The sequence below is a fragment of the Terrapene carolina genome, unplaced genomic scaffold (assembly GCF_002925995.2).
Source record: "Terrapene carolina triunguis isolate 2854851 unplaced genomic scaffold, T_m_triunguis-2.0 Scaffold88, whole genome shotgun sequence".
Classification (NCBI taxonomy): domain Eukaryota; kingdom Metazoa; phylum Chordata; order Testudines; family Emydidae; genus Terrapene; species Terrapene triunguis.
Window position 1 is genome coordinate 24,077,148 of NW_020664439.1, and position 26,017 is coordinate 24,103,164.

General features: G+C 42.1%; 1 protein-coding gene across 1 annotated transcript in view; it reads left to right on the forward strand.

Annotated features, from left to right (window-relative positions):
• Positions 1-26,017, forward strand: part of MED12L (mediator complex subunit 12L) — a 322,140-nt gene that overhangs the window by 61,630 nt on the left and 234,493 nt on the right. Inside the window, exons 11-12 of the mRNA XM_026649916.1 lie at positions 19,179-19,310; positions 20,775-20,901. Of these exons, the coding sequence (XP_026505701.1) occupies positions 19,179-19,310; positions 20,775-20,901 (259 nt within the window). The remainder of the gene's footprint in view (positions 1-19,178; positions 19,311-20,774; positions 20,902-26,017) is intronic.

A 26,017-nucleotide genomic window follows, 5' to 3' on the forward strand; every position in this document is an offset into this window, starting at 1 on the left:
GACACCTGGTCACCCTAAGACAGAAGTGGGCAAACTACGGCCCGCGGGCCACATCTGGCCCATGGGACTGTCCTGCCCAGCCCCCGAGCTCCTGGCCCCGGAGGCTCGCCCCCAGCCCCTCCCCTGCTGTTCTCCCTCCCGCGCAGCCTCAGCTTGCTTGCTCTGCTGCCGGCACAATGCTCTGGGCGGCGGGGCTGTGAGCTCCTGGGGCAGCGTAGTTGCAGAGCCCAGCCTGACCTGGTGCTTTGTGGTGGTGGCGGTGGCGCGGCTGCAGTGCTACCAGCCGCCAGTGCTCCAGGCAATGCAGTAAGGGGGTAAGGAGCAGTGGGGGTTGATAGAGGGCAGGGGAGTTCGGGGTGGTAGTCAAAGGGCAGGGGTGTGAACAGGGGTCGGGGTGGAACGGGGTTGAATGGGGGCAGGGGTACCCGGGGGGCAGTTAGGAAGGAGGGGGGGGGGGATGGGGCAGGAGTCCCCGGGGGGGCAGTCAGGAAGGAGGGGGGGTTGAATCGGGCAGTCAGGGGACAGGGAGAAGGGGTGGTTGGATGAGGCAGGGGTCCTGGGTGGACCATCAGGGATGAGAGGAGGTGGTGGATGGGGTGGCGGGGGTCCAGGGGCAGTCAGGGGACAGGGAGCAGAGGAGTGTGGATGGGGCAGGGGTCCCAGAGGGGCTGTCAGGGAACAGGGGGAGTTGGATGGGGTAGGAGTCCGGGGGGGGGGGGCAGATAGGCGGTGGGGGCGGGGCCGGGCCATGACCCCCTCCCCTAACCGGCCCTCCATACAATTTACGAAACCCAATGCGGCCCTCAGGCCAAAAAGTTTGCCCGCCCCTGCCCTAAGAGCAGGCCATTTTCTGAAGGCTTTGAAATGGCAACTTTATTCCAGTATATGGTGGTGGGGAGTTATGAGGCATTCTCACAGTAAACTGTTGAAGTCAAACATACTTGGACTTTGGTTATATAGCATCAGCTGGTTAGAGGAATTAGGAGGAAAATAAACACATTTATGCCAGTTGGTTTAGAGCAGGGGTAGGCAACCTATGGCATGCGTGCCAAAGACGGCACATGAGCTGATTTTCAGTGGCACTCACACTGCCTGGGTCCTGGCCACCGGTCCAGGGGACTCTGCATTTTAATTTAATTTTAAATGAAGCTTCTTAAACATTTAAAAAATCTTATTTACGTTACATACAACAATAGTTTAGTTATATATTATAGACTTATAGAAAGAGACCTTCTAAAAACGTTAAAATGTATTACTGGCAAACGAAACCTTAAATTAGAGTGAATAAATGAAGACTCGGCACACCACTTCTGAAAGGTTGCCAGCCCCTAGAGACTTTAGTTTTTGCCTCCTGTCCTTCCTGATTGGCTCCTAGGTTTATGTTAAATTGCAAAGTGATCCCTTAAACTAGCAGAACTTGATTAGGGTTTTCAGAGAATTGTAACTTGCTGCTTGATATGATGCGTAAGTTGACTAACAGGAAGTGGGAGAGCCTTGTATTGCTGACGGGCTGTTTTCCAGTGTTTACTGAGCATTATCCGATATTTGAGTACTTAACAGTAGAAAAAAATTACCACTTATGATGTATGTTGTCATCTGCACACTGACTTTCAGAGAGCTCCTGCATCTTAATAACTGACAGGTGTGTGGTGACCATGAGTATAATGTAAATCATGGTCTCTGTATTAGTTAGTCCATGTACCTTGTACATAATTTAGGAAAGTGTAGTTGAGCCACTAGGTGGCAGTTTGTTATTAGGCACCTTTATGGGCCTTGCAAGTTTACTTCTACAAAGGTAAAGATGAAGTACAGCTGGTATAAGTCACATACTCAAGAGACAGTAGATCGGTACTCAGCTAGAATGCCTCTGACTTGTATCTTGTCTTGATTTTCAGTCTTTTAGATGCAGGCTGTCCCTATGTTTGCAACAAGAAGCTCTCAATCATGGGCTTATGCTTGTACTCCTATTTTTAGCTAACCATTTATGTAATATTGTGGCCTGTCCTTGTTTTTTGTAGTGCTCACAGCACCAGAGTATCTGCACGCTAACCATTATTTAAAGCAGGGGTTGGCAATCTTTCAGAAGTGGTGTGCCGAGTCTTCATTTATTCACTCTAATTTAAGGTTTCGTGTGCCAGTAATACATTTTAACATTTTTAGAAGGTCTCTTTCTATAAGTCTATAATATATAACTAAACTATTGTATGTAAAGTAAATAAGGTTTTTAAAATGTTTAAGAAGCTTCATTTAAAATTAAATTAAAATGCAGAGCCCCCCGGACCAGTGGCCAGGACCCGGGCAGTGTGAGTGCCACTGAAAATCAGTTTGTATGCTGCAGGTTGCCTACCCGTGATTTAAAGCAAAATTCAGTATGAAGGACTGTAGGCACTATCCCTCATTGATGGGAAGCCACTGTAGCATGTGTGGCATTTTTTTCCTGCTTCCATGGTTGGTGAATTGCAAAACTTCATCATGAAAATAGTAAATTATGGTAGTATTTATTTTACACTATAGGAGTGCCCCCAAAGTGCTAGGCACTGTACAGAAATACAGGGAAGACACACACCCTGCCATGAAGACCTTAGAAATGAAGAGACCAAAAAAACAGATGATACAACATACACGCATGTTTGGTGCTTTGCCACCAACATAGCTTATTGGTTCCACAAAAGATTTTTTTTTAATGGAAGAAGTAAAAATAAATATTTATTTCTTTCAGATGTCATGGAACAAATGGCTCTTAGGGAGAGATTTTAACGAGGGTAGTGGAGTGGCCTGGTAAACCTGTTGAGGAAGAACACTCCAAGCATGGAGGTAGTGTGACGAAACAAATGTGGAAGTAGTTGTGGGAAAAATGAATGATGGGGCATCAACGCTGGAAGAGTTTAAGGGCTGGGGATAATGTGACAAGGCAAGTGTGGAGAAGCAAAGGTGTTGAGTGAAAGTGTTAGGCAGGGCCTTGAAGTTTAAACTTTGGTGAAGGGGAGAAGTAGAAGATCAAGAGGGAGGTGATGTAGTCAGATTGGGCCAGACAGATGGTCTTAGCAGCTTCATGAACACATGGGGTAGCTGAGAGGGGGAATTGCAGATGACCTCCCTTGGAGTGGATGGTGTGTGTGTGTGTGTGGGGAAATGGCATCAGTGACCGAGAATGGGGAAGTGAAGAAGCTATGGGCTGAAAAATAGGAGTTCAGCTTTGGCTATGCAAGTTTGAATTACAGCGACGTATGTAGGGGAGGAGGTACATACATGGATTGAGTAAGACAGTGGCCAGGCCGATTTGGAGTATCATCAGCATAAAGGTTGCATTTTGAAATGAGAAACTGCTGAACTCGAATTGATATGCAAACTAGATACAATCAACTTAAGCTTGACTAGAGACTGGGAATGGCTGAGCCATTACAAACATTGAATCTATCTCCCCATGTAAGTATTCTCACACTTCTTATCAAACTGTCTGTACTGGGCTATTTTGATTATCACTTCAAAAGTTTTTTCTCTTACTTAATTGGCCTCTCAGAGTTGGTCACCTTTTCATGCTCTCTGTATGTGTGTATATATATCTCCTCAACATATGTTCCATTCTATGCATCCGAAGAAGTGGGCTGTAGCCCACGAAAGCTTATGCTCAAATAAATTTGTTAGTCTCTAAGGTGCCACAAGTACTCGTGTTCTTTTTGCGGATACAGACTAACACGGCTGCTACTCTGAAACCTGTAATTTTGAAACTCTGTGAATAGATGAGGTCACCTAAAATGAGGATCTAGAGGGGGCAGAGTGGACTAAATACTGAGGCCTCTGTGGGATACTTGCAGAAAGTGGGTGGGGTTCTGCCCACCAAAAGAGTCATTGAAGGAGAGGCAGGAGGAGAACAAGAGAGGACAGCATCACAAAAGTCAAGGGAGGACAGCATTTCAGGCAGGAGGGGAGCGATCAGCAGAGATGGAGGATGTGAGAGAGTGTTGGCCACAAGATTTGGCCACAAGATTGTTAGGATGTGCTCTAATTAGAGAGACTCAGACTGTATTCATAATCTATCTTCATTTTGTGACCAGGACTAGTTGGCCCACAGCTGCATGAGGGGGAATAGATACCATATCTATGAAGTGAAACTTTAAGCAGGAGATGACCGATTGTTCCCAGTTTCTGATTGACTATACCTGTACCTTACCAGAGTGATGGCCTCTGCATTACTAACTTTGAGCAAATTGGCTTGAGGAAACAAAAAAAAAAAACTTTGATGTGATCACAGACTAGAGCATACATACTCTCTTTGCCTTATGCTTGCTTTCATGCGAGATACAGTAGATTTACCCAACTGTTTGTGTATAGACCAAAAAGCAATGTTCAGACTGTCTGTCTCTGAGGCCTGGTCTACACTGGTGGGGGGGCGGAGATCAATCTAAGTTATGCAACTTAGTACTTAGATCTACTTACCGTGGTGTCTTCACTGTGGTAAGTCGACGGCTGACGCTCTCCCGTCGACTCCGCCTGCGCCTCTCGCCCTGGTGGTGTCCCAGAGTCGACGGGAGAGTGCTCAGCGGTTGATTTATCGCATCTAGTCTAGATGCGATAAATCGACCCCATCTGCTGCACGTTGATCCAGCGGGTAATGTAGACAAGCCCTGATATTTAACAATGAGCTGTCTCTTCAGCTCCTTGTTATCGTAGTAATACTTTGGTGAATTCTTTAAAACCAAAGCATATGGTCTGAGCTCTCTTACTATTTTTATCTCCTAATGCCTTACTGAAATTCATATGGTGAGAGAGAGAGAGTGTTATGCTAAGCACAGTGACTAACAGTTCATTTACAACAGTTCAGCTCCACTGACTTGAGTGGAATTGCTCCCAATTCTTAGCAGTGTAATAGAATTGGGCCCTAAGTATCCATGATACGGCAGAGGTAAATATGACTGAAACAGCTACTTTCCCTGACTTAACAGCAATTGCCTGTTCCATGATAACCAACCCCCAAGCAAAAAATTGTATCAGTGTAGATTTTAAAAAAATTCAATGTGTCCATGCAGCTTGATATGTCATTTGAGATTGCATGTATGTCTGTAGAATTGTTGTGCTCGGCTCAGAAATGACTAGTGCTATAAATATTATGACGCAGGCGTAATATTTTAAAATAAATATTGTGTGGGCAGCCCTCCATTCCAGTCAGGCAATTTTAAGCAAGATTAAATGTTCACTAAAATCAGCTAGATTTCAAATGAGTGGTTAAGTATAGTAAGAATGCCTTTTAATCCCTCCCTTTTAGCTGCTAAAATGCCTCTGGAGGTTTGGATTAAAAATAGGGCCCTTAGAAACATTGAGGCAGTATCCCATAGATGCAGCCGAATGCACAGGGATATAGTACCAATTTCTTTCTGGACCTTAGATGAGTAGGTTTGCAACAAGATGTATGGAAGTCATAAATTATGTTTAACACTCAGCAGCAGTTGCGTGACTTGCATGACTAGCAACTATCTGGTTTTAAAGTAATCCCATAACTTCCTTTTCATGTTTGTGCACTGGAATTTAGTTTGGGCAAAATCATCAACCTTCTGCACAGCCTGAATAACGGGGCTGTGTACTGAGCTGTCCCATGGGATTGTGAACAAAGGAATTCTCATCCTCATCCCTGCAGGGCTGTGGAGTGGCTCTGTGGATGCTCAGGGATGCACACAATGTGCTTCCATGCCTGACCCTCCAAAACCTGCAGGGAAGGACATATGTCAGGCATGGATGTCAAGAGCCTGGCCAAGGAAGCCATGGTCTGCACAGGGGGTATTACTGTCTGCATGGGCTCTCCAAATGCTTCCTCATCTCCCATCCTTCACAATGAAATGGAAAGGCACTGGTATTGCTATGTCCAGGACTGTGTGTGAGGGAAAGGGATGGCAGGATTTCCCCCTTTGTGAGGTTTCTCTTCTAGGTAGCTAAAAAGTACAATAATGCTGCTGCTACACAATGTGGCATGTAGCATGCAACTCTCTTTGATAGTACATAACTTGAAAGTGACAGTTTAACTGAGCATCACAGTGGGAGCCAGGAGACTGGCGGTCTGTTCATTACTGTCACTCACTGAGTCATTTAGGTCAGAGATTTCAAAACTGTCCCCTAATTTTGAAGTCAATGGGAATTGTGGGTGCTCAGCAGCTATGAAAAATTAGCCCTCTGTGACTTGAGTAAACCACTCCCAAACAGCATAACAAAAATTATGGTGGAGCCTAATGGAAACTTTATTCTTAACCTCTGTGTGCTTCATCTACATCTTCATCTCTGTGCTTCATCTCTGTGCTTATCTACACACTGAGATAATCAGATGAAAAACACTACATAAGTGGTAAATATTGTTTTACATGGTGGTTTTTTTTTCTTGTGTAGTTTCCTATAAAAGTGTGTAAAATTAGTTATTGTTTTGGTTACGGTATATCCATTTTGCTTTTTTTCCCCCTATGGAAAAATTGATAGTTACAGATCAATGTTACACAAAAGTCATTTTTACAAGAGAATGTTGCATTTTAGTCCGTATGTCCTAACAAAAGTAGTTTAGAAGGTGATTTATCTTGGTATTTGTTATGAGACTTCAGCTCATCAATATATGTTCCTCCCAGTATTTTGCCATCATTTATTCTGAATACTGAAAAGCCCGACAGACTTCTATAAATCCCATCCCGGGTCCCTGTTTAATCTCTGGTTTCAGAGTAGCAGCCGTGCATTTCAAGAAGAGTCCAGATATGGTCATGGAGGAGTTACCTACTTTTCTCCTCCTATTGTCAAGGAGCCACTTCTGTTGGACATCTTAGTCCTATGGTGACACCATAATTGTAAAGACAGGTATTAAGCGTCTGAGTGGAGTAGTCTGACCTGAGGTTGTTTATTTCCACATTGGCCTTACATCACCGTAACTCTTTGACTTTATTTGAGTTACTTCAGATTTGCAATGATATAAATAGGAGAGGAACAGAGCCCTCTGTCAGATACTGCATGTAAGTAAAGGTCCTTTGCCCTTTTCTTCTCTTGTAGGAGTGTGTAACTTCTCCTCACCTGTTGTTATCCATCTCCTTTCTCCACAGTAATCCTGCTATTTTTGCCTCCATGTGTGACACATTTTTGTGGTTCCACTAGTCCTTTCTGCCTCTTGACGCTAGGAAGTGGACTTGTCAGACCAACCTTAATCTTTCTGTGATAGCAGACAAAGCATCTAAGGTTTTGCATTCATTATTCCTGTTTCTATGTTCATAGGAACTAGCACTGACATAATAGAACTAGGTTTCATGTTCGCTCCATGAAAGTCACCAGGGAGGAAGCTTGTGAGATGGGCCACGGTTGGTGAGTGGGTCTACAATTATATGGGTCCAGCATCCAGAATCTCTGTATGGGGGGAAATGTAGCGGGACCATGGCTTGAGTGAGCACTGTGGGCCTCCATCAGTTTCTGGCGTTAGGCTGTAGAGAGGATATTGTCCCCTTTTCAACCTCGTGGCTTCCTGTTTACTTCAGTTTTGTGCAAATATGGGTGAATTTTATTTTACTGAATATCTCTAAGATGCTATTAATAGTTATTCTTATAAACCATGAACGTTTACTTTAGAAGGAGATGGATGAAGGCTAACGTTTGTAAAGTGCTTTGAAGATGAAAAGCACTATACAATGCCCAAGCATTATTATTACTGTTAATGAACATAAAAAATGTGTCATCTAGGAATTATCCCATAAAGTAGTTAAATGCAAGCCTGAATCCTGCCAAAATCACTGAAATGATGTTGAAGGTATGTACAATTATTAAATGACAAACTACTTCTATAAAATTTTTTCACATGTTCAGTCTAACACTTCCCGAATAAATATTTGGACTGGGACCCTCCCTATTTTCATAGGTGTATTAAGGACCTCTTCACAAATTAAATTATAAAAGGTTTTTTCATCTTTTGACAATTGCCAGAGAATTTGTATTCTTCCCATGCCAGGAAGTAATCGCTCTTTTTCTGCTGTACAACAAACACCCTCACCCTAAGCTTTGGTTTCTCTGGATTTTGTTGGTTTGTGTCACAACCCTCAGCAGTTGGGACTTTCTTTTAAATAGAAGAGAGGGTAGTTTAAGTTATAAATTAGCGTTTTAACTGTTTCAGTCTCTTGGGTAATAAAATATTCACTTTTGAACCTTGTTCTAATTATATCTAAGCAATAGGGATGCTTCGGAAATGAACACATTGTAGAGTTCATTTTATCATGTGGACATTTATAATTGAAAATATATGAAATATATTTTAAAAGGGACATTATTGGATTAAAAACATAAATTGCTGAAGCTCCATAGATAATTAAAAATGAGCCAAGATTTTCAGAAAGGGTGTTTAAAAGTTAGGCTTCTAAACCTGTGTTTAGGCCATAAGTGACCTGATCTTCAAGAGTGCTAACCATCTCACACTGAAGTCCCATTGAATTAATTGGTGTTAGTGGGAGCTGCTGGATTCTTATCACTTCTGAAAAACAGCTCAATTAGGCCTTGGTCCTGCTCCATTAAAGTCAATGGGAGTTTGAGCATAGGATCAAGCCCTTATCTGGGTGTCCAAATGTGGATTTAGTAGCTGAACTTTTGGCACTCCTTTTCTTTTAAAATATTGGCTTAAAATTTTTTTAGAATCTATTTTTGAGATTTTTATTAGCATTCTATGTATTTTGCATAGTGAAAATAGCCTGGTCATTAACTTTTGCTTATAGTCAATTTTGCTATCATTCTCTTCAGCTAATAACTGCTACAGTGTTTATTATAAACACAGCATGATAATACTTATTTTTCTTTTAAAAACATCTTTCCACTGCCAACAAGAAAAATGATAGAAACATTTGTTTTAGATTTTATAAACTCTCGTACACCTCTACTCCGATATAACGCGACCCGATATAACACGAATTCGGATATAACGCGGTAAAGCAGCGCTCCGGGTGGGCGGGGTGCGCACTCCGGCGGATCAAAGCAAGTTTGATATAACGCGGTTTCACCTATAACGCGGTAAGATTTTTTGGCTCCCGAGGACAGCGTTATATCGGGGTAGAGGTATATATACAATATCTAAAGGTCAAATTTGATCTGACTCTGTCCCTTCAATTCAGTGAGCTGACAGCTGAACTGGTAGTCTATTTCTAGAGGTTACTATGTCAGTCCCTAATCCTGTAAGCACTTTGGGACACACAGACAGTCCTTTTGACTACAGTGGGACTTCTTACATGTACAAAGTAAAGCATGTGTGTATGTGTTTGCAGGATTGGAGCCTACATAAGACCAGTCATACTGGGTCAGACCAATGGTTCATCTAGCCCTGTTTCCGATCTCTGACAGTGGCCAGGGCCAGATGTCTGAGAAGGAATGAACAGAACAGGGCAATTTTGAGTGATCCCCACACCCTGTCACCTAGTCCCAGCTTCTGGCAGTTGGAGGATTAGGGACACCTGGAGCATGGGGTTACGTCCCTGACCATCTTGCCTAATAACCCATTGCTGGACCCATCTTCCATGAACTTATCTAATTCTTTTTGAACCCAGTTATACTTTTGGCTTTCACAACATCCCCTGACAATGAGTTCCATAGGCTGACTGTGTGTTGTGTGAAAAGTACTTCCTTATGTTTGTTTTAAATCAGCTGCCGACGGGTGAAAGTAACTCTTTAGACTTACCTGTACGGGGGCCAGTTCCAGCCCCCCCTGAAGGGGGGGGGCCATGAGCAGAAGGGGCGGGGCTTGGGGTCAGCATACCCCAGCCAGCCCATCCATGCTGCCTGGGGCTCTAGCGGCGGTTTAAAGGTCCTGGGGCTCCGGTCACTGCTACCGCAGTACTGGCAGCGCCGGCCAGAGCCCCGAGCCCTTTTAAATCGACAGCCCAGGTGCAGCTGCTCCTTTTGCCCGCCCGCATTGGTGGCCAGAGGGGGACAACGACCTTAAAGCCCTGCCATGGTAGCGCTTTAAGGACGGTCCTTTGCCGCAGCAGTGCTTTAATGTTGCTGTCCCTTCCCCGTCAGTGGCCCTGCCGGTACGGACCCTAACAGCAGGGCTGCCGATGGGAGGCAAAAGGGGCAGGGACGTTAAAGCGCTGCTGCAGCAGTGCTTTAATGTGGGCTGCATACGGGCTGGTACCTGCTTCTTACCGATATGCCGTACTGGCCTGTACTGGCTCACTTTCACCCCTGGCTGCTGAATAATTTCATCAGGTGACCCCCAAGTTCTTGTGTTAAGTGAAGGGTTGAATAACAGTCCCCTATTCACTTTCTCCATATCATTCATGATTTTCTAGACCTCTCTCATATCCCTCCTTGATTCTCTTCTCTAAGCCAGAACAGCGCCAGTCTTTTAATCTCCCCTCATCTGAAAGTGTTCTGTTTTGTTGCTCTTCTCTGTACCTTTTCCAGCATCATTCAACAAGCAATTGAAAAGCAGGGATAAATTCTGAGCAAGATTATAAAGTTTAATAATTCAATCCGTACTTGCTGAATTACTGTTTATTTGAAACTTGTCTATTTTTCTTCTCTGCTTCAGAAGTCCAGCATGAAATTCCTTCGTGTCTAAGGGACTGTAATGCGCAAAATCACTTTTGTGAGGCAAAGTCTGCCCTGTGACATTAATAACATGAACAATTTTTTAAAAAACAAACCGAGCAAAGAATTTCTATTATTAGAAAAGTTTTAAAGGGACAGTATTCTTCATAAATAATTTTTTTGTTGAGTCTAGTTTGATTTTTTTTTTAAAGCAAATGTGTAATACAATGTAGCATGTACCTCTAATCCAAGGCTTGTCTTCGGTCCTAGAGTATCTTGGTATAGTGAGTAAAGGCTCTCCCATCTTCCTTTCATAACTTTCTTCCATTTGGTGGTCGCTGTCATGATGTCATAAATACATACACTATGTACACTATATTACTGTGTTCTAAGTGCTTTAGAACAAAAACAATAAAATTATGAACTCTGTCAGAAATAAATTTCCAGCATGCAGTATATAAATTGAGCTAAAAATCAGGGTCAGAGTCAGGTTGGAGTCGGAGACCAGAGATCAAGCAAGGTCTGGTGTTGCAGCAGGCCAAAGTCTGTGTGGCTACCCATACAATTCTTGGGGTTAAATGGGGTGCTTGGCCAATCCGAGGGTTGCAGGGTACCGTCACTCTGGGTGTCTTGGGCAACACTTCCTACAGCACCTACTCTCCATAGTGCTCCCTGGCTGTGCATTTGCATGGTCTTCTGGGTGCCACTGTTGGAATATCAACCATCCCAGTCTCTGCAGACTCAATTTCTAGTTCCTAGGCCCTTACAGGAACAAAGGATTCTCAGATAAGACCCAGAGGAGATGAGATGAATTCAGAGTCTGGTTGCCTTTAGGAGATGTACTTGAATGTTTAACTAAATTACAATGTAAATAAAAATTCACAGCATCAGAAAGCAGGAAGTCCGGAGCTACAGCTTTTATGAGATGTGACACGCTCCCTTATGCACAGGAAAAGTAAACTATATATATGAGAATTGGTATGCTATGCTTTTCACTGTCATAGGCTTATTGATCATATAGACAATTTGTTCATTGTGTTGTGCACTTGATATTTAAAAAATGCTGTATTTTTGCACTCAACTTATTCATCACTTTAAATTGATAAAATAAAGAGTTTTGGTGTTGTGCTCTTAACACGCATACTTTTGCGCACTGTGAGTAGTCTCATGGATGTCAATGATACAACTGATAAAGTGAAGAATATACATAAGTCTGCAGGATAAGAGCCTAAGAAATTCAGCTATTTTATACGGCTCTTCATGTATGTAAATTTTATAAAGAGTTCATTGTTTGTAGGCACTTTGAATTTTGAAGTGGATAAACATTTTAATGTTTTTTCAAGTAATTGGAGCCTTGTCTTTTTGTTCAACAGAGATTGTCTTTTGAATAAACATATTTACTGTGCTAGTGAAAAGTATGAAGCTGTAGAATCAGTGCCATGGTTTTTGAGTTTAATCAACGGCAACCAACTAGTGCTCCCTTTTTTTTCTTGGCACCTTACTTTTCTAAAAATTTACATTAATTTTATTTTGTAGGCATATAATCAACATTTATGTTTATATTTGGACTGGCAGTTGTACAATATTAACAAGTAAATGACACACTTAGAAACCGAACCAGATGTCTTTCCTTTTTCAATTTCACAGAGCTATTTTTCTAGTTTATTAATGCTAGAAAAATAAACCAATAAAGAACTTTTTGAAAGTCTTCAGTAAGAAGAGAAATGATTGTCTCTTTAAAATATTCAGACAATTCTACTATAAAATCTGTTTAAATTCAGGGTGAAACTGGAAAAGATTTAATTTAATCTACAGCTGCTTTTGTCAACCTCAGTGCTGTCCTCAGTAGCGTAAATGCTTGATTTTTAATTTATTGCAAAGTATACAGAGTATACTTCTAGCAGAATTTTAAATTGGACCTGTGTAAATACTGTATCATTCAAATGCAAGAAGCCACAGCTGTTCTTGAGTCAATTCATAAAGAAATTTTAGCTTTCAGATTACAGGGTCAGCTGGCTCTGTTTTTGTTTGATCTCTTTTTCGGGGCTATTTCCTAACCAAAGTTAATTATACAAGCTTTACTCAAATAAGATATGTAATTAAAGTTACTGGCATATATATTGGCTAGGTGTGTTGTTTTGTGTGTGTGTATAATAAATCTCATAATTCTTTTTATAAATCTACCTCCACGATTAGTGTCAGAGTAAAAGGTTTGAATGTTCTTTTGTTTTTAATCACAGTGCCTCCTCTCATTTAGCAGCCAATCTGAACTTTCAGGTCATTATTTGATAACACTGACTGCAGAAGAAGATAAGCTTTCCTAATGAGGGTTTTAAAAAAAAAAATCACTATGAAAGAGAGAGGATTTGAGTCGATAAACCTTTGCCCCTAGTTCCAGTTGGTATAGTACTTAATTGAAGCTGTGGTTCCTTAATAGAGCCGGTAGAAATGTGATAGTGTAAATTATTACATTTCACCAAGTACTTAGCAGAGATGCTGCATGTCTGATAAAGCAGGATTTGCAGTTTTCCAGTATCTGTCGTCATAGTCTCAGTAGACTCAGGAAAAATGGGAAATGTCAGTACCACACAACCTATCTTCCTGATATGTATCTCAGGATGAGCTTTGATGTGTACCAGGAACTATTATTAGAAAGTTTAATTATGCAGGCTGGAAGGAACCAGTGATGACCTGTTGCATTAAGTAAACAAATTTAATGCACTCTTAAATGTAATTTATGTTTTTGTATGTAGTGGAGGGGAAACCCCAAATCTGTTCTGTCATCTTCATAGTAACATATATGTAGTCTGCATGTGTGAATCACTGTCCATTTGGACAATTGAAAATAACTTTTTTACATTTGGACATTTGACAAGGGCCAACTGTAATAATCATTGATCCCATGTGTGTGTTTATCGTGTTTGTGATCAACTTCCTGCTTATTTAATCATAACATTAATGTTCATAATAGAATCGTATGACTTGACAAGTAAAACTGTTTATATGTTTTCCCTGCTCTTTATTTTATAAACTTTCCTTCATATGGTATGTTGAAACATTAATTATACTATGTTTATCATAAACCTGAGGCTGGGTTAGGGTGGACTTTTGCTAGGACTTGAATTAAGCCAACAAGATACTAGCACATTGAGCTTGGTGGCATCACAGGTGGGTTGGCTGCATGGTGCTAATTCTTTTTCATTTTTCAATTATTTTTAAATATAGGAGAATAACAGATGAATATGTCTGATGGTTTTGACCATCACAGATACCTTTGGAAGAAAATGTTTGCATATTATATGTGCAGATATAATTTTTGTAAAGAACAGTAATTTCATTATATTTGTGCTGGGAGTATCCGGTGAATGTTTTTTGGGCAATTCTATGGAAATTTTTTCCTAAATTCATTTATCAGTGTTTTTGTCCTTGAAATTTCACATGTGCCCCAGGTTGGACCAAGATAGAAGCATCTAGGGATGTTTGCACTCTGGTTCCACCTCCAGAAGTGGCATGGTGGGGCCTGTTCAGGATGTGCCCTTTTTCTTAATTTCTCTGCAGTTTATTTTCTTGTCAGCTTGTCTTTCTGTGTCTCCTCCCTTCTGTTTCCCCTAAACCCAATCACTAGCTGCCTTGATTAGTCCAAAGACCGTAATTGACCCTACTGATATTGGAGCTCACAGAACACTTCATGACCTGCAGTCAGGGCCGGCTCTGGCTTTTTTGCCGCCCAAGGCAAAAAAGCCTCCGGCCGCCCCCCCGCTCCCCCGCCAGCTGCCGGGGGCAGGGCGCCGGCGGGGAGGGCGGCCGGAGCCCTGGGAGGAGGGCGGCGAGCCCCGGCGGGGGCTCGGCTCTCCCCCCCGCCCCCCCCGGGGGCCCGCGGGGGGGAGGGCGGCCAGAGTGCCGGGGGGAGGGCAGCGAGCCCGGCTGTGGCCCCGCTCTCTCCGGCGGCCGGAGCGCCGCGCCGTCCCCCTCCAGGTGCCGCCCCAAGCACCAGCTTGGATGCTTGGTGCCTGGAGCGGGCCCTGCCTGCAGTCTTCCTGCTGGATTCTACATTTTATCATTTCCTTAGGGCTCTGAAAAATCAAGGTCTTCAGTGGGAGTTGTGGGTGTAAGTGTTGCTGAAAATGAGGCACTTGATCTGTTTGTACTAGGAGCAGCCATCCTTTCTGCTTACTGATGAGATTGAGATGATCTATATGGGGGGGTGGGAACTCCAGCTAGGAATCTTGAGTGCTGTTGTGCTAAACACAGCAATGCTGCAACTACAGGGATTTGATGATCTAAGAAACTTTTCTTTTCTCCAATTTAAGACTGCCCTTGGTTGAGCTATAGAGCCACTGCCTTCCATTTTTTAAACTTGTTTTCTGTTGCTTGCAGAAAGGGGAACAGGTCAGTGTAAAGTTCACACTATAATATCATAGGTATTTCCTGCCTGGGTTTTGAAGATATGGTTTATCATTATTTATAGATAAGTGTTTCCATTCGCCACAGGAAGGAGTGTTTGACCCTTGCAGTCCCTTTTAACCCTATGGTTCTATGATTGTTCCATTTGATTATGGAAGATGAAGGAAATATTTGCCACCCTACATTTGTTTGAAAGATTCTGCTTTTTACTGTTGATCTTTTCTATGGTTTTAAACTGTTTAATCTCTTTTTCTGGCCTGCCCTGCTTGAGCCCAATGTAATATGTGGAAATGTGCCATTCAGTAAGAAACATAGCATAGTTTTTGTATGTGAATGGCTTTTATGCAAATAATCATCCCTCTTAAAAATATTAATCCTGAAACAGTTAATCTTCAGTGCTTGGGGGTCTGTAACTTTTAATAGTTCTGAAAAATGTGTTTATTTTCTGGCTGTTTCATGTACGTTAGCCCTTTTACTTTTTAAACTCTTCAAACATAATCTTGATTAATAATCTAGAGGAAGACATAAAGAGCTCATTTATTTAATTTGCAAATTATGCTAAATTCAGAGTGTTTCAAACACTAAGTGAAGACCGAGTAGTAGACGTATACACTGTATAGATGCAGACAAGTTAAAAATATAGGGAGGAATTACCAAAAATGAGATGCAACTATTTAAACGCAAGGCAGTATCTGAGGGGGAAAATATTTTAAAAATGAAGATATTCAATTTGATGGGAGAGATTTACTAAATTGTTGTTTTTTCTTTTGTCTTTTTTTATTACTACTATCTATGATGGGGTGATAGAGAGCAAATTGGGTATGAGCTTGCTGTGAGAGGAGTGTGGATTTTTAAAATTATTTTGAAGAGAAACTAGTGTAGTTTTGTGGTGCAATACTCAGAGGTGTCACATTAGAGATCAGCAATGTCCTCCTTTATTTGTCACTGGATTTTGGTAGCTACTATATTTCATTCATTTCTGGGTACTTCAATATAAAAAGATGCTGATAAACTGGAAATAATTCTGAGATGAGCAACACAAGTAATTATGGGTCTGGAGGTATTTCTTTGAGCAAATGTATTTTTATTATGGAGAGAGGAGCAAGGTGATCTGCTGTGTTCCTGCTATGTGTTCTTGTTTACACACTGTTTTTTTTAATGGAAAATTGGATTTTTGACTAAGTTTTTCATGAAGTCTCTGCTTTCCACAGAATTTCAATTTTTTCGTCAATACAATTTTTTTCTGTTTAGATATGCTGCTGCAGTGTCTTATGGTAGTGATAGGTTCAATGCCTCATGTTGCTATTCTCTACGGGAAGCATGAGGCACCCAAACTATAACTCCCATGGCGCCATTTCCAAACAGAAATATTTCAGATTTCAGTCCAAGATTTTCTTTATATATTTCAATTTTTGCCAAAAAGCAAAACTTTCCGTGGGAGAGGAAAACCTCATTTTATTATTTATTTGTATTACTATAGGGCTAGGCACTGAATAAAGATACAACAAAAAGATGGTCCCTGCCCCATACAGCTTACAGTCTAAGTCTGAGACAAGTCAAGAGATAGGTACCGACAGACAGATGGGGGAGCATAAGGAAATGAGACAACGTGGGTTAGTATGATGGGCAGTGGTCTCAGCATGCCAGTGGCCTAATCGTTGTTACCATTTTTTTTGTGGGAATTACAGAAAAGAAGAGTTTAAAAGGGGTTTTGAAGGAGGATAATGAGGTAGCTTTGTGGATAATTATGAGGTGCTGTTCAAAAGAGGAAAAGGAATGGGAAGCGGGAGGAGGAAGGGGTTGGCAGTATCAGGGATGGGAGCAGAGAAACCCAACACCACCTCCACAGTCTGATCCAATATGGGGAGTGGGAGCAGCTGACAATCTCTAATCTGCGGACATTTCCTAACAGAGTAGGCTCTTGTTCTGAGAAATAATCTCTCAAAAGAAACAGAGAAAGTATGTAGACTTTTATAACTAGTCTGGACCAAACATTATATGGACAAATGCAAATGGCTCTTACCTGTAATGTCTTAAAATTTTTTAATATTGGGAAAGTTGAGATTAATTTTTAACACATTTAGTTAAATTAACCCACCTCATCTGGTCAGTGTGGGGATTTGTATAAACAGGAAATAACCAGTGGCTTGCTAACCCCATCCCTCCACTCTAGCAGAGACAATTCAGTTTTATCAGCTGGCTACAGATTACATGGGTGTAACCACATCTTACCTACTCTGGGTTTTAGGACTCTCCCTTTGCCCAAACTCACCTCTGCCAGCTTCATCACAGCACAGCATGGTGATGGACATGGACTCCACAGTAGCTTTGACAGGTTTTCTAGGCCTTTATTTTTCTCTTTCTGACTTCTTTTAAGACAGAAATCAATCTCCTTTCCTCAGAAGCATCCAACAGCTCTTGTCCCAAATGACTGGTCCATGCTTCAGTTACAATAGATGGAACTGAGCATAAAGTTTATTTAGCATGGGACTAAAGATCCAGAAAATCACAATAAACATGAAGTCAAACAAAATAAAGTTGGCTTCAATGTTAAACTTTGATACACATACAGTTGATAGCTAAGGTCTGACTCTTAGTTTACAATGTGTAAGTCATGACGTAAGGTTTTTAGCTTGCCTAGGAAATATAGTGATCTTCATAAAAGCAGCATGTTTTTTGTTTCTTTGTTCATCTTTGGGGTTCCAACAAAGTGTCTTTCCATGGCTGATGTCTCACTATGTAACAAGAGAACCTCGTGCTTATAGTTCTTTTATCTTGTGAAATCTTCATTAACCTGTTGCTAGTACCTGGATTACTTTTCTTGCTGAGCTAATGCCTAGAAAATATTAAAATCAGATTGTTCTGTACATTGAGCTTTCTTCCTAGAAGATGGCAGAATCTGATCCCCAGAGGATACAGGCTCAATATTTAACCTGTCAACATTTTAAAATACCTTTCTCTGATATGAATTTGATTAAATCTGTCTATCCTTTAAAACATGGCTAAAATCAGAATTTCTCATCTTAGTGATATATTTCTATTATGTTTCTTTATTGTGTGTCTCTGCCAACTCTGTTTGAGCAGGATTTTTGCTAGTTGTACTCTGCTGACAAAAGAAAAATGGGACATCCCATGAACCAAACCAAAGCTCACATGTGTGGGGGAAGTCCCTTTTTGGGGGGGAAGGGTGGAAAAAACTCCATGTCAATTAAGCATGAAAATATTTTCAGATCTTCTTGCTTACACGTATTACAGAGTCTCTGTGAAAAGTGCAGTCTTTATTCAAAAGTACTTGCCAGCATTTAGAGTAATTCTATATAGAATCCTTCAGAGAAGCCAGGGGGCTGCTGTGTGTATTCCAATTGATTTTCAGTTTATTTTAATACGAGTATCTTAATTATCAGGTGCTCCAAAAGGTCAGTGTTTGACTAAGTTTAGATATTTGTTTGAACATGTGGAGGTTCTTCCCTCTCTCCTTTCCCCATTAAAGTTCTGTGATCCTCTGTTCCCAAACAATCCCTTCTTTAAGAGGCCTCCCACCTAGCACTGGTCTATGGGGAAGCTGGAGGAAAAGTCTGGGCCTTCTATTTTCTATTTCCCCTAACATACTGAAGAGAAGAAAACAGGGCTGTTTCCAATACTTCATGATTTGAGCAAGGAGGGACCCTTGGCATGCTCTTCTTAGTGAATGGGGATGAGCGACTTCTCCCCTCTTTCTCTTTCTGGGGGTGGGGGCGCTCAGGGTTACTCTTTTCTAGGGGGTGGGGAAAGTACAGACCTCCCTGTCTCCTCCAGACCTGCCTACCTTGGTGAGGCGCAAAGGTGAGGAACAAATTACATAAAACATGGATTGAATCAGCATATGACAGGCATGAAATTTGTATAAAATTTGAAATATTGGGTGCTCTGCTACACCCAGCCCCAGATTCACTTATCCCTAGTTCATTAGTTACCATTCTCCCTCCTCTTCCCCGGTATATCCCTCTATATCTGTTGATGCTTCTGTTGTGCCCCTCGCTTCTGCCTTCTGCTGCCCCTATGCCCTCCCACACCCACTTTATCCCTTTTGAAGATAAAATGTGCATACACATACATCAGTAATTTCTAAAAATTGCTTCACGTGGGTAAAACAAAGTGCTACTACAAAGTACATCACCACCAGCAGCCTGGTTCCATACTGTTTCTAGCCAGCAAATAAATAAGCAGTGCTATTCCTGTGCAAGTGAAATGACTGTTTTTGTTTCTCCATTGAACAGGTTGCCCCTAATGATGAAGCTGTGGTAACATTGCTTTGTGAATGGGCTGTGAGCTGTAAAAGGTCTGGCAAACACAGGGCGATGGCTGTGGCAAAACTCCTGGAGAAGAGGCAAGCAGAAATTGAGGTAGAAGTAAGTTGTTCTTTCTCATTTTAGAATAATATGTTAGCAATGCACTTAAAATGAGCAGTTGAGGAGAAATTAGCTTGATTCAACATACAGCATTTTTAAACAGTTGAATCAGACTTGGGAAATTGGATGTTATGCCACCAATTTATGGTTCTTGAATCGCATCTTAACTTTGAATTATAAAGAAGCTTCTGATAAAAAATAAAACTTAAACTAGCTTCAGTTAGCTTCATTACTATTTATTTTTCCTGTCATGATTTACTTTTGTGTATTAGGAGTTTATATATAGTACGGTGTGTGGAGGTTTGCCATCTATTGTCCCTTGAAGAAATTAGAGTGTTAACCTGTGTTGACAGGTGCATGATTATGCATACTAGAGATTGCGCTCTGATGGCCTACAAAATCTGGAGAATTCTAAAAACCAAGTGGGCACTTCTGAACCAAAATAATGTGTCTTAAAGAGAACCATACATTATATAAAACTGCCTATGTTTTTTTTCATTGAATCTGGGAGAACAGCGAAAATGTTTCACATAGCCACAGGGCTATGTCCTTGGCTGGTGTAAAAGGTGTATCTTTATTGAGATAAATGGATCTAAGCCAATTTACACCAGTTGACATTTGGCTCATAATATTTCTTTAGCCCCTCTACAACTTCTTTTCTTTATAAAATTAAACCCTCTCTGCATTGGAGATCAAGTGGAGATGCCATTGGTACTTCAGTTATTTATTAATCTAATAATTGAGTACCTCAGACCCTGTGGTGTGGTAACCCACTGGTAAATACTGACTTTTTAATGGTGGTGAGTGTAAACTGTTTTTTAAGCCATGACAAACAGACTGTTTCAATAGATGGTCCTACTAACAAAGTATAGCATGAGGGGTATCCAAAAGTAGAAGGCAAGACTGTATTGCTTTAAGATGCAACAGTCTTTTTAATGCAGCCAGAGTACTCCTTATAGAAGTGCTTCTTCCACCGGAACTGGCCACAGATAGCACCATACACACAAACATATTTTTACTTTCACTCTCCATACGCCCTGTGCTCCTTCAAGCTACCACCCGCTCTGCAGCCCAAGCAGTGGGGGGAAGGGAGAACCCATTACACCAGTAATGGGTAATGACCGCAAAAGAAGAAAATTAACTTCCTTTGTTAAAGCTGTAATTATAGCCTGTTTGTGTAATCAATTCAGAAAATTAAGTTTGTTTGAATTTACTAAAATATTCTAACTATAACATTTTATACAAGTGGTGATTCTATACCTTTTCCATAATTATTATATAACTCTTAAATAAGCACTTTAGAAGTACCCAAGGTAGACAGAGGTGGGACAATGCTTTATTTCAGTAGTGCTTCAGTAGGATTTCTGAGATTTGGGTGGATATTACATTGCGAGGAGAAAGAGAAACACTGTGACATTTAGAGTTGCATGATATGCTAATTGATATTTTTTTTTCACTGTATAGAGATGTGGTGAGTCAGAAGTGCTGGATGAAAAAGAATCTATTTCTTCAGCTTCTCTTACTGGATCCAGCCTTCCTGTCTTTCAGAATGTCCTACTTAGGTTTTTAGATACACAGGCTCCCTCATTATGTAAGTATTAATTCATCTCTGTTCCAAAATAGGACAAGAGCAATTGGTCTTGTGTCCAGCTGCTGAATGTATTTTGCTTTGTTAGAGCATGTGCTGCTAATTTGCAGTTTCCATTATGATCCTCTCCACCCATTTTCAAAATTTTCCAAAATGTTTAGTTTTTGTGCTGAAATCTTCCCAGGCATTCTGTGCCCAAAGGTGAATTTTTGGAAAACTTGAGCAAACTCCTTTTATCTAGGTTTTAATTGCAGTATGATGATGGGGGAAAGTACACTTTTCATGCATAATACATAATATAAAGTAAAAACACTAACCATCTTTGATTTCATGAGGAATTCAAAACGGCTGACTTTTGTTTGGTATATAATTAGTTCTCAGTGCTTAACTTGAAAAGGAAATTGGTCAGATTATAAGCAAGTGGGAAAAATCACTTTTTTTTTTTTTTTTTTTTTTAGTGGGCATGCTAAGTAGCCATCAAAAATTTCTTAGTCTAATGCAACTCCTTTATGATGTTTCATAACAGTTTCTCCTGACTCAGAAGCCGGGCAAGCACATGGACTGCTGACACTTTTTTGCATGAAGGAGATTATAAATGTTTTGTAGACACACACATAGTACAGTCCTTCAACAATGTACTCCCTTAGCAACAGGAAATTGTGTTATGAGTTTGTTATAAAATCTGCATTCAGGTGCTAATGGTCCCATTTTGGTGAGGACTACACAGGGCTTTAGTAAACACTTCTAGGTGTTTACACTCTTAGGGACTGAGATCTGTTTTAGATGTTATGTTGGATTCCTGTCACTAGGGGCTGCTCTTCTGGGCTCCTCCTGTCGGACACCGAGGCCACATGTGCATGTGTGGGCAAACTGCCCCCAGTTCCTTCTCTACCTTCTTGGCCTGAGACAGAGCTCTAGCTTGCCTGCCCTGAGCGTGCCTCAACTATTTTGTATTCTTTTTATAGTTGTTTGTTAAAATTAGTTAGTTGTTAGTAGTGAGAGGATTTCCCCCCCTCGTCTTTCTCGTTGGGGAGCCTTGTCTTCCTGGCAGGGCATGCCTGGCTTGCCAGGCTTCAAACACTGTTGCTCCTGCTGAGAGGCTATACCTGTGAGCAACGGCCACTCTAAGTGTGTCCATTGTTTGGGGGAACCCAATGTCACCCAGAAATACAATTGCTGTTTAGCTCTCAATTCAAGGGCAAGAAAGAACAAGGAGATTAAGCTCAGACTGTTAGTAATGGAGTGCTCACTTCAACCAGCCTCTGAGTCAGGTCAGGATCCCCCCCGCCCTGTACATCTGTTTCCAGACAGATCCAGTTCCCCTTGCCCTTTGGTGCAGGGCTTCCCTAAGAAGGGGAGGTCATAGGAGGCTTCTGAGAGGACTCCCAAAAAGAAGGGTACAGATTCTCATCTGAAGGAGCCTGCTCCAAAAAAGCCTAGGTTGCCTGTAAGATCTACAATCTCTGAAGATTCAGCTTGGTACCATGGAGTCAAAGGACTCCTCCTCCAGTACCGGAAGATCTGGAAAGCCATGGAGCTCGAGGGAGACATACGGCTCCGACAGGGCTTCAGTCCCCTCTACCAGGGAGGAGGGCAAGCATAAGCGTCCTGGTCTGCTATCGTCAAGCTCAGTCCTGCTTTTTAGCACTTATTCATTGGCACCCTTGCTAACGAGCAAGCAGCTGTGCCAGTCTCCATTGGCGTCTACATCACTATGCCCGCCCTCAGCAGTACCATCAGCTTTGGCTACTATGTCCTTGGCTGCTGTGTCGGTACCGATTCCGTAAGAGTTTAGATATGTGAGGGACCTGTCCATAATGGATGAGCCAGAATCCCCACTTCTCATGGGTACTGAGCATCTTTCTGTACCAACACCTCGATCTCCAGACTTCTACTGTACCCTAGGGCTCCTACATTGGATGTTTTTGGGGAGAATGAAGGAGACTTCCAGTCAGTCTCCTTTATTTCAGTTCAGGATCCCCCCCCATCCATATCCTGTCAGGACCGAATTCTTCGACAGTTGCAGGGAAGATCACGACTACCATCAAGGTTGGTGGAACCAGCCCTACATGCCACCTCCACTCCCATATGGACCCCCCTAATGGCAGTACTGGGGTCCCTGGGCTGCTTACCAACAGCAATTCTCCAGACCACAAGTACTATCTCAAAGGGAGACTAGAGTTGTTCAGTCCTCTCCTCCCCAACCTGTTCACCCCACAGGAAGAGACATGTGAGGAACAGGGTGGATGCCACTGTGGATAAAGAGGCTACCCCTCAAACACCCATTTCATCCTCATCTCCAGATGAAATGGTTATGCCTCCACCAACTTTCATGGCTGATGATTTTTGGTAATTTCAAGACCTCATAAAGAGGGTAGTTGACACTCTTCAAATTCCACTTGAAGTGGTTAGGGCTTCACAGCACAAGCTGTTGGATATTCTATAGTCCGCAACACCCTCCAGGGTGGCATTACCCATCAACAAGGTAAGACTGTGTGGCAAACACCTGCAACTATTTCTCTAAAGTTTAAAAAAAGTGGATAAAAAGTATTGTATTCCTCTTAAGGACTGTGATTTCTTCTAACTTCCTAGTAGTGGATGCAGTGAATGAGCAGGCCAGGCAACACGTCTCCAGGTCATGACAAGGACTGAAAGAGACTGGATCTATTTGGATCTGTTCATCCACAAACCTGCACTTCAGGATCACAAACTATCAGCTGGTCATGGCCAAATACAGTTTCACAAAATTGATTGATGGCCGTTATTGCAACACCTGCCACAGGAACATAGGGAACAATTCCAGTCCATCGTTTGAGGGACAGCCAGGACCACTCTTCAAGCATCCTTGGACCTGTTGGCAGCATATGCAGGATCCATCTCCACACCGGTAGTTATGTGCAGGGCATCCTGGCTCCAGCTCTCGGGGTTCTGACAGAAGTACAGAACACCTGTGAGGACTTCCTCTTCGACAGTCGTAGGCTTTTTCTTGGAGACCATAGACGAGTCCTTGCATACACTGAAGGACTCTAGAGCCAGTTTATGTTCTCGGGGCATATATACACCTACAAATAAAAGGAGGTTTAGTAGGTCACAAACTACCCAGAGATTGTGTCCTGCTCAGTTTTCTAGATTCCATAGATCCACTGAGCCCCCCAGGAAAAGATATAAGTTTCAGACAAAGAGGGCTGCCCACCTGCCCTCCATGACCACCCAATCATCTTCTAAGCAGCAATTTTGATGGGCCAGTCAAGGGGTTGAATCCTCCCATGTCACTGATTTTACAGCAGTGCCTATTTGCCCACCACCCTCCTTTTGGGGCCACCTTTCCTATTTCCAGAACGTGTGGAGGTGAATTACTATAAATAAGTCAGTTATAGAGGTCATAACATCAGGCTATACCATCCATTTTATGTCACTCCATCCCTTCAACTCTTCTTCCATGTCCCTCTTCAGGGATGCCTTTTCGTGAGCTTGTATTAAGACAGGAGATGAACTTTCTCCTCTGGTTAAGAGCAATAGAGCTGGTCCCTCTTCTCACAGGGACTAGGGGTTTTATTAGAAGTATTTCCATATACCAAAGAAGGCTGGAGGGTGGAGACCGATCTTAGATCTAAGATTTCTAAACAAGTTTATAAAGCCTCAGAAATCCAGGATGGTGACTCTGAAAGTTATAATTGATTCACTGGAGAAGGGGGATTGGTTTTTGGCCCTTGACGGACAAGATCATATTTCCATATAGTGGTACACTCTTTGCACAGGAAATATCTATAATTCACTATAGGCCAGGATCATTTCCAATACAAAGTGCTTCCCTTTGGTCTCTCTTTTGCCCCAAGGGTGTTTTCCAAGGTTCTGGCGGTAGTGGTTTCTGATCTCTGACAAGAGGCAATCCTTGTCTTCCCGTATCTTCAGAACGGGCTACTCAAGGACCATTCTTATGAAGCAGCGCTCTCTTCAATCCAAACAGCTCTTGCTCTTTTCCAAGAGTTGTGTCCCAGCCAAATGTGAGAAAATCCACAATAACCCCTGTAAAGAACATAGTTTATAGGGGCATCTTTGGACTCATTGACAGCCAGAGCCTACCTTCCCTCAGACAGTCTTATTAGGTTTGCTACGGACAATTCATGGGAATCCTCTGACCACTGTAAAGAACAATCTTCAGCTCTTGGGACACATGACAGCTTGTACTTTTGAGACTGATCACAGAAAGCTACCTCTCCAAAGCTTTCAAGGTTGGCTGAGAACAACCTGTTTTCCAGTCAGACATCTTGGATAGACAGGTGATGGTTCCTCTTTAAGTGAGTAACTCCCTGGATTGGTGGAAAGATCAACTCCGTATCTGCGCAGGCATTCTATTCTGGTGCCCAACTCCATTGCTAACTTTAACAACAGATGCATCACTGTTAGGATGGGGAACTCATCTCAATGCTTTTACAACTCAGGGCAGATGGATAACTCAGAAAACCAATCTCCACATCAATCTATTGGTGCCCAGGGCTCTCGGGAATGCCTGCTTTCATTTCCTATCTCTCATCACGGACAAATCAATAAGCGTCATGACGGACATTTCCTGCACTTTTTACATCAACAAGCAGGGGGGAACAAGTCCCCGCTCCTCTGTGCACCAAAGCTGTGAAGCTATGGAACTGGTGCATAGCTCATCAGATAGAATTTCAGTGCTCTATCTCCCAGACATTCAGAACATCGCAACCGATGTCATCAGCAGAGACTTCACACGATTGTGAATGGGAGCTAGACTGTCAAGTGCTCTATAATGTATTCCAAAGACGGGGTCTGCTGGAGGTGGATCTCTTTGCCACCTCCAGGAACAAGAAGTGTCCTCTTTTCTGCTCAAGATGGGATGTGGGATGCCACTCTTCGGGGGACAGAAGAATGATCTGTTGTATGCATTTCCTCCAACTCCACTGACACAGGATTTATCTTAATAATACCAACCTGTCTGAGACAAGTTTAGTATCCTTACCTGCTTCATCTGTGTATCCATCCACTGCTCAAGCTCCTCACCATTCCTTATCTCCTCTTGCAGGATGTGGGTCACTTCACCCCGATCTAGGTGTTTGTGGGAAGAATCCTCCTGCACTGAGGAAGTGCAACAGGT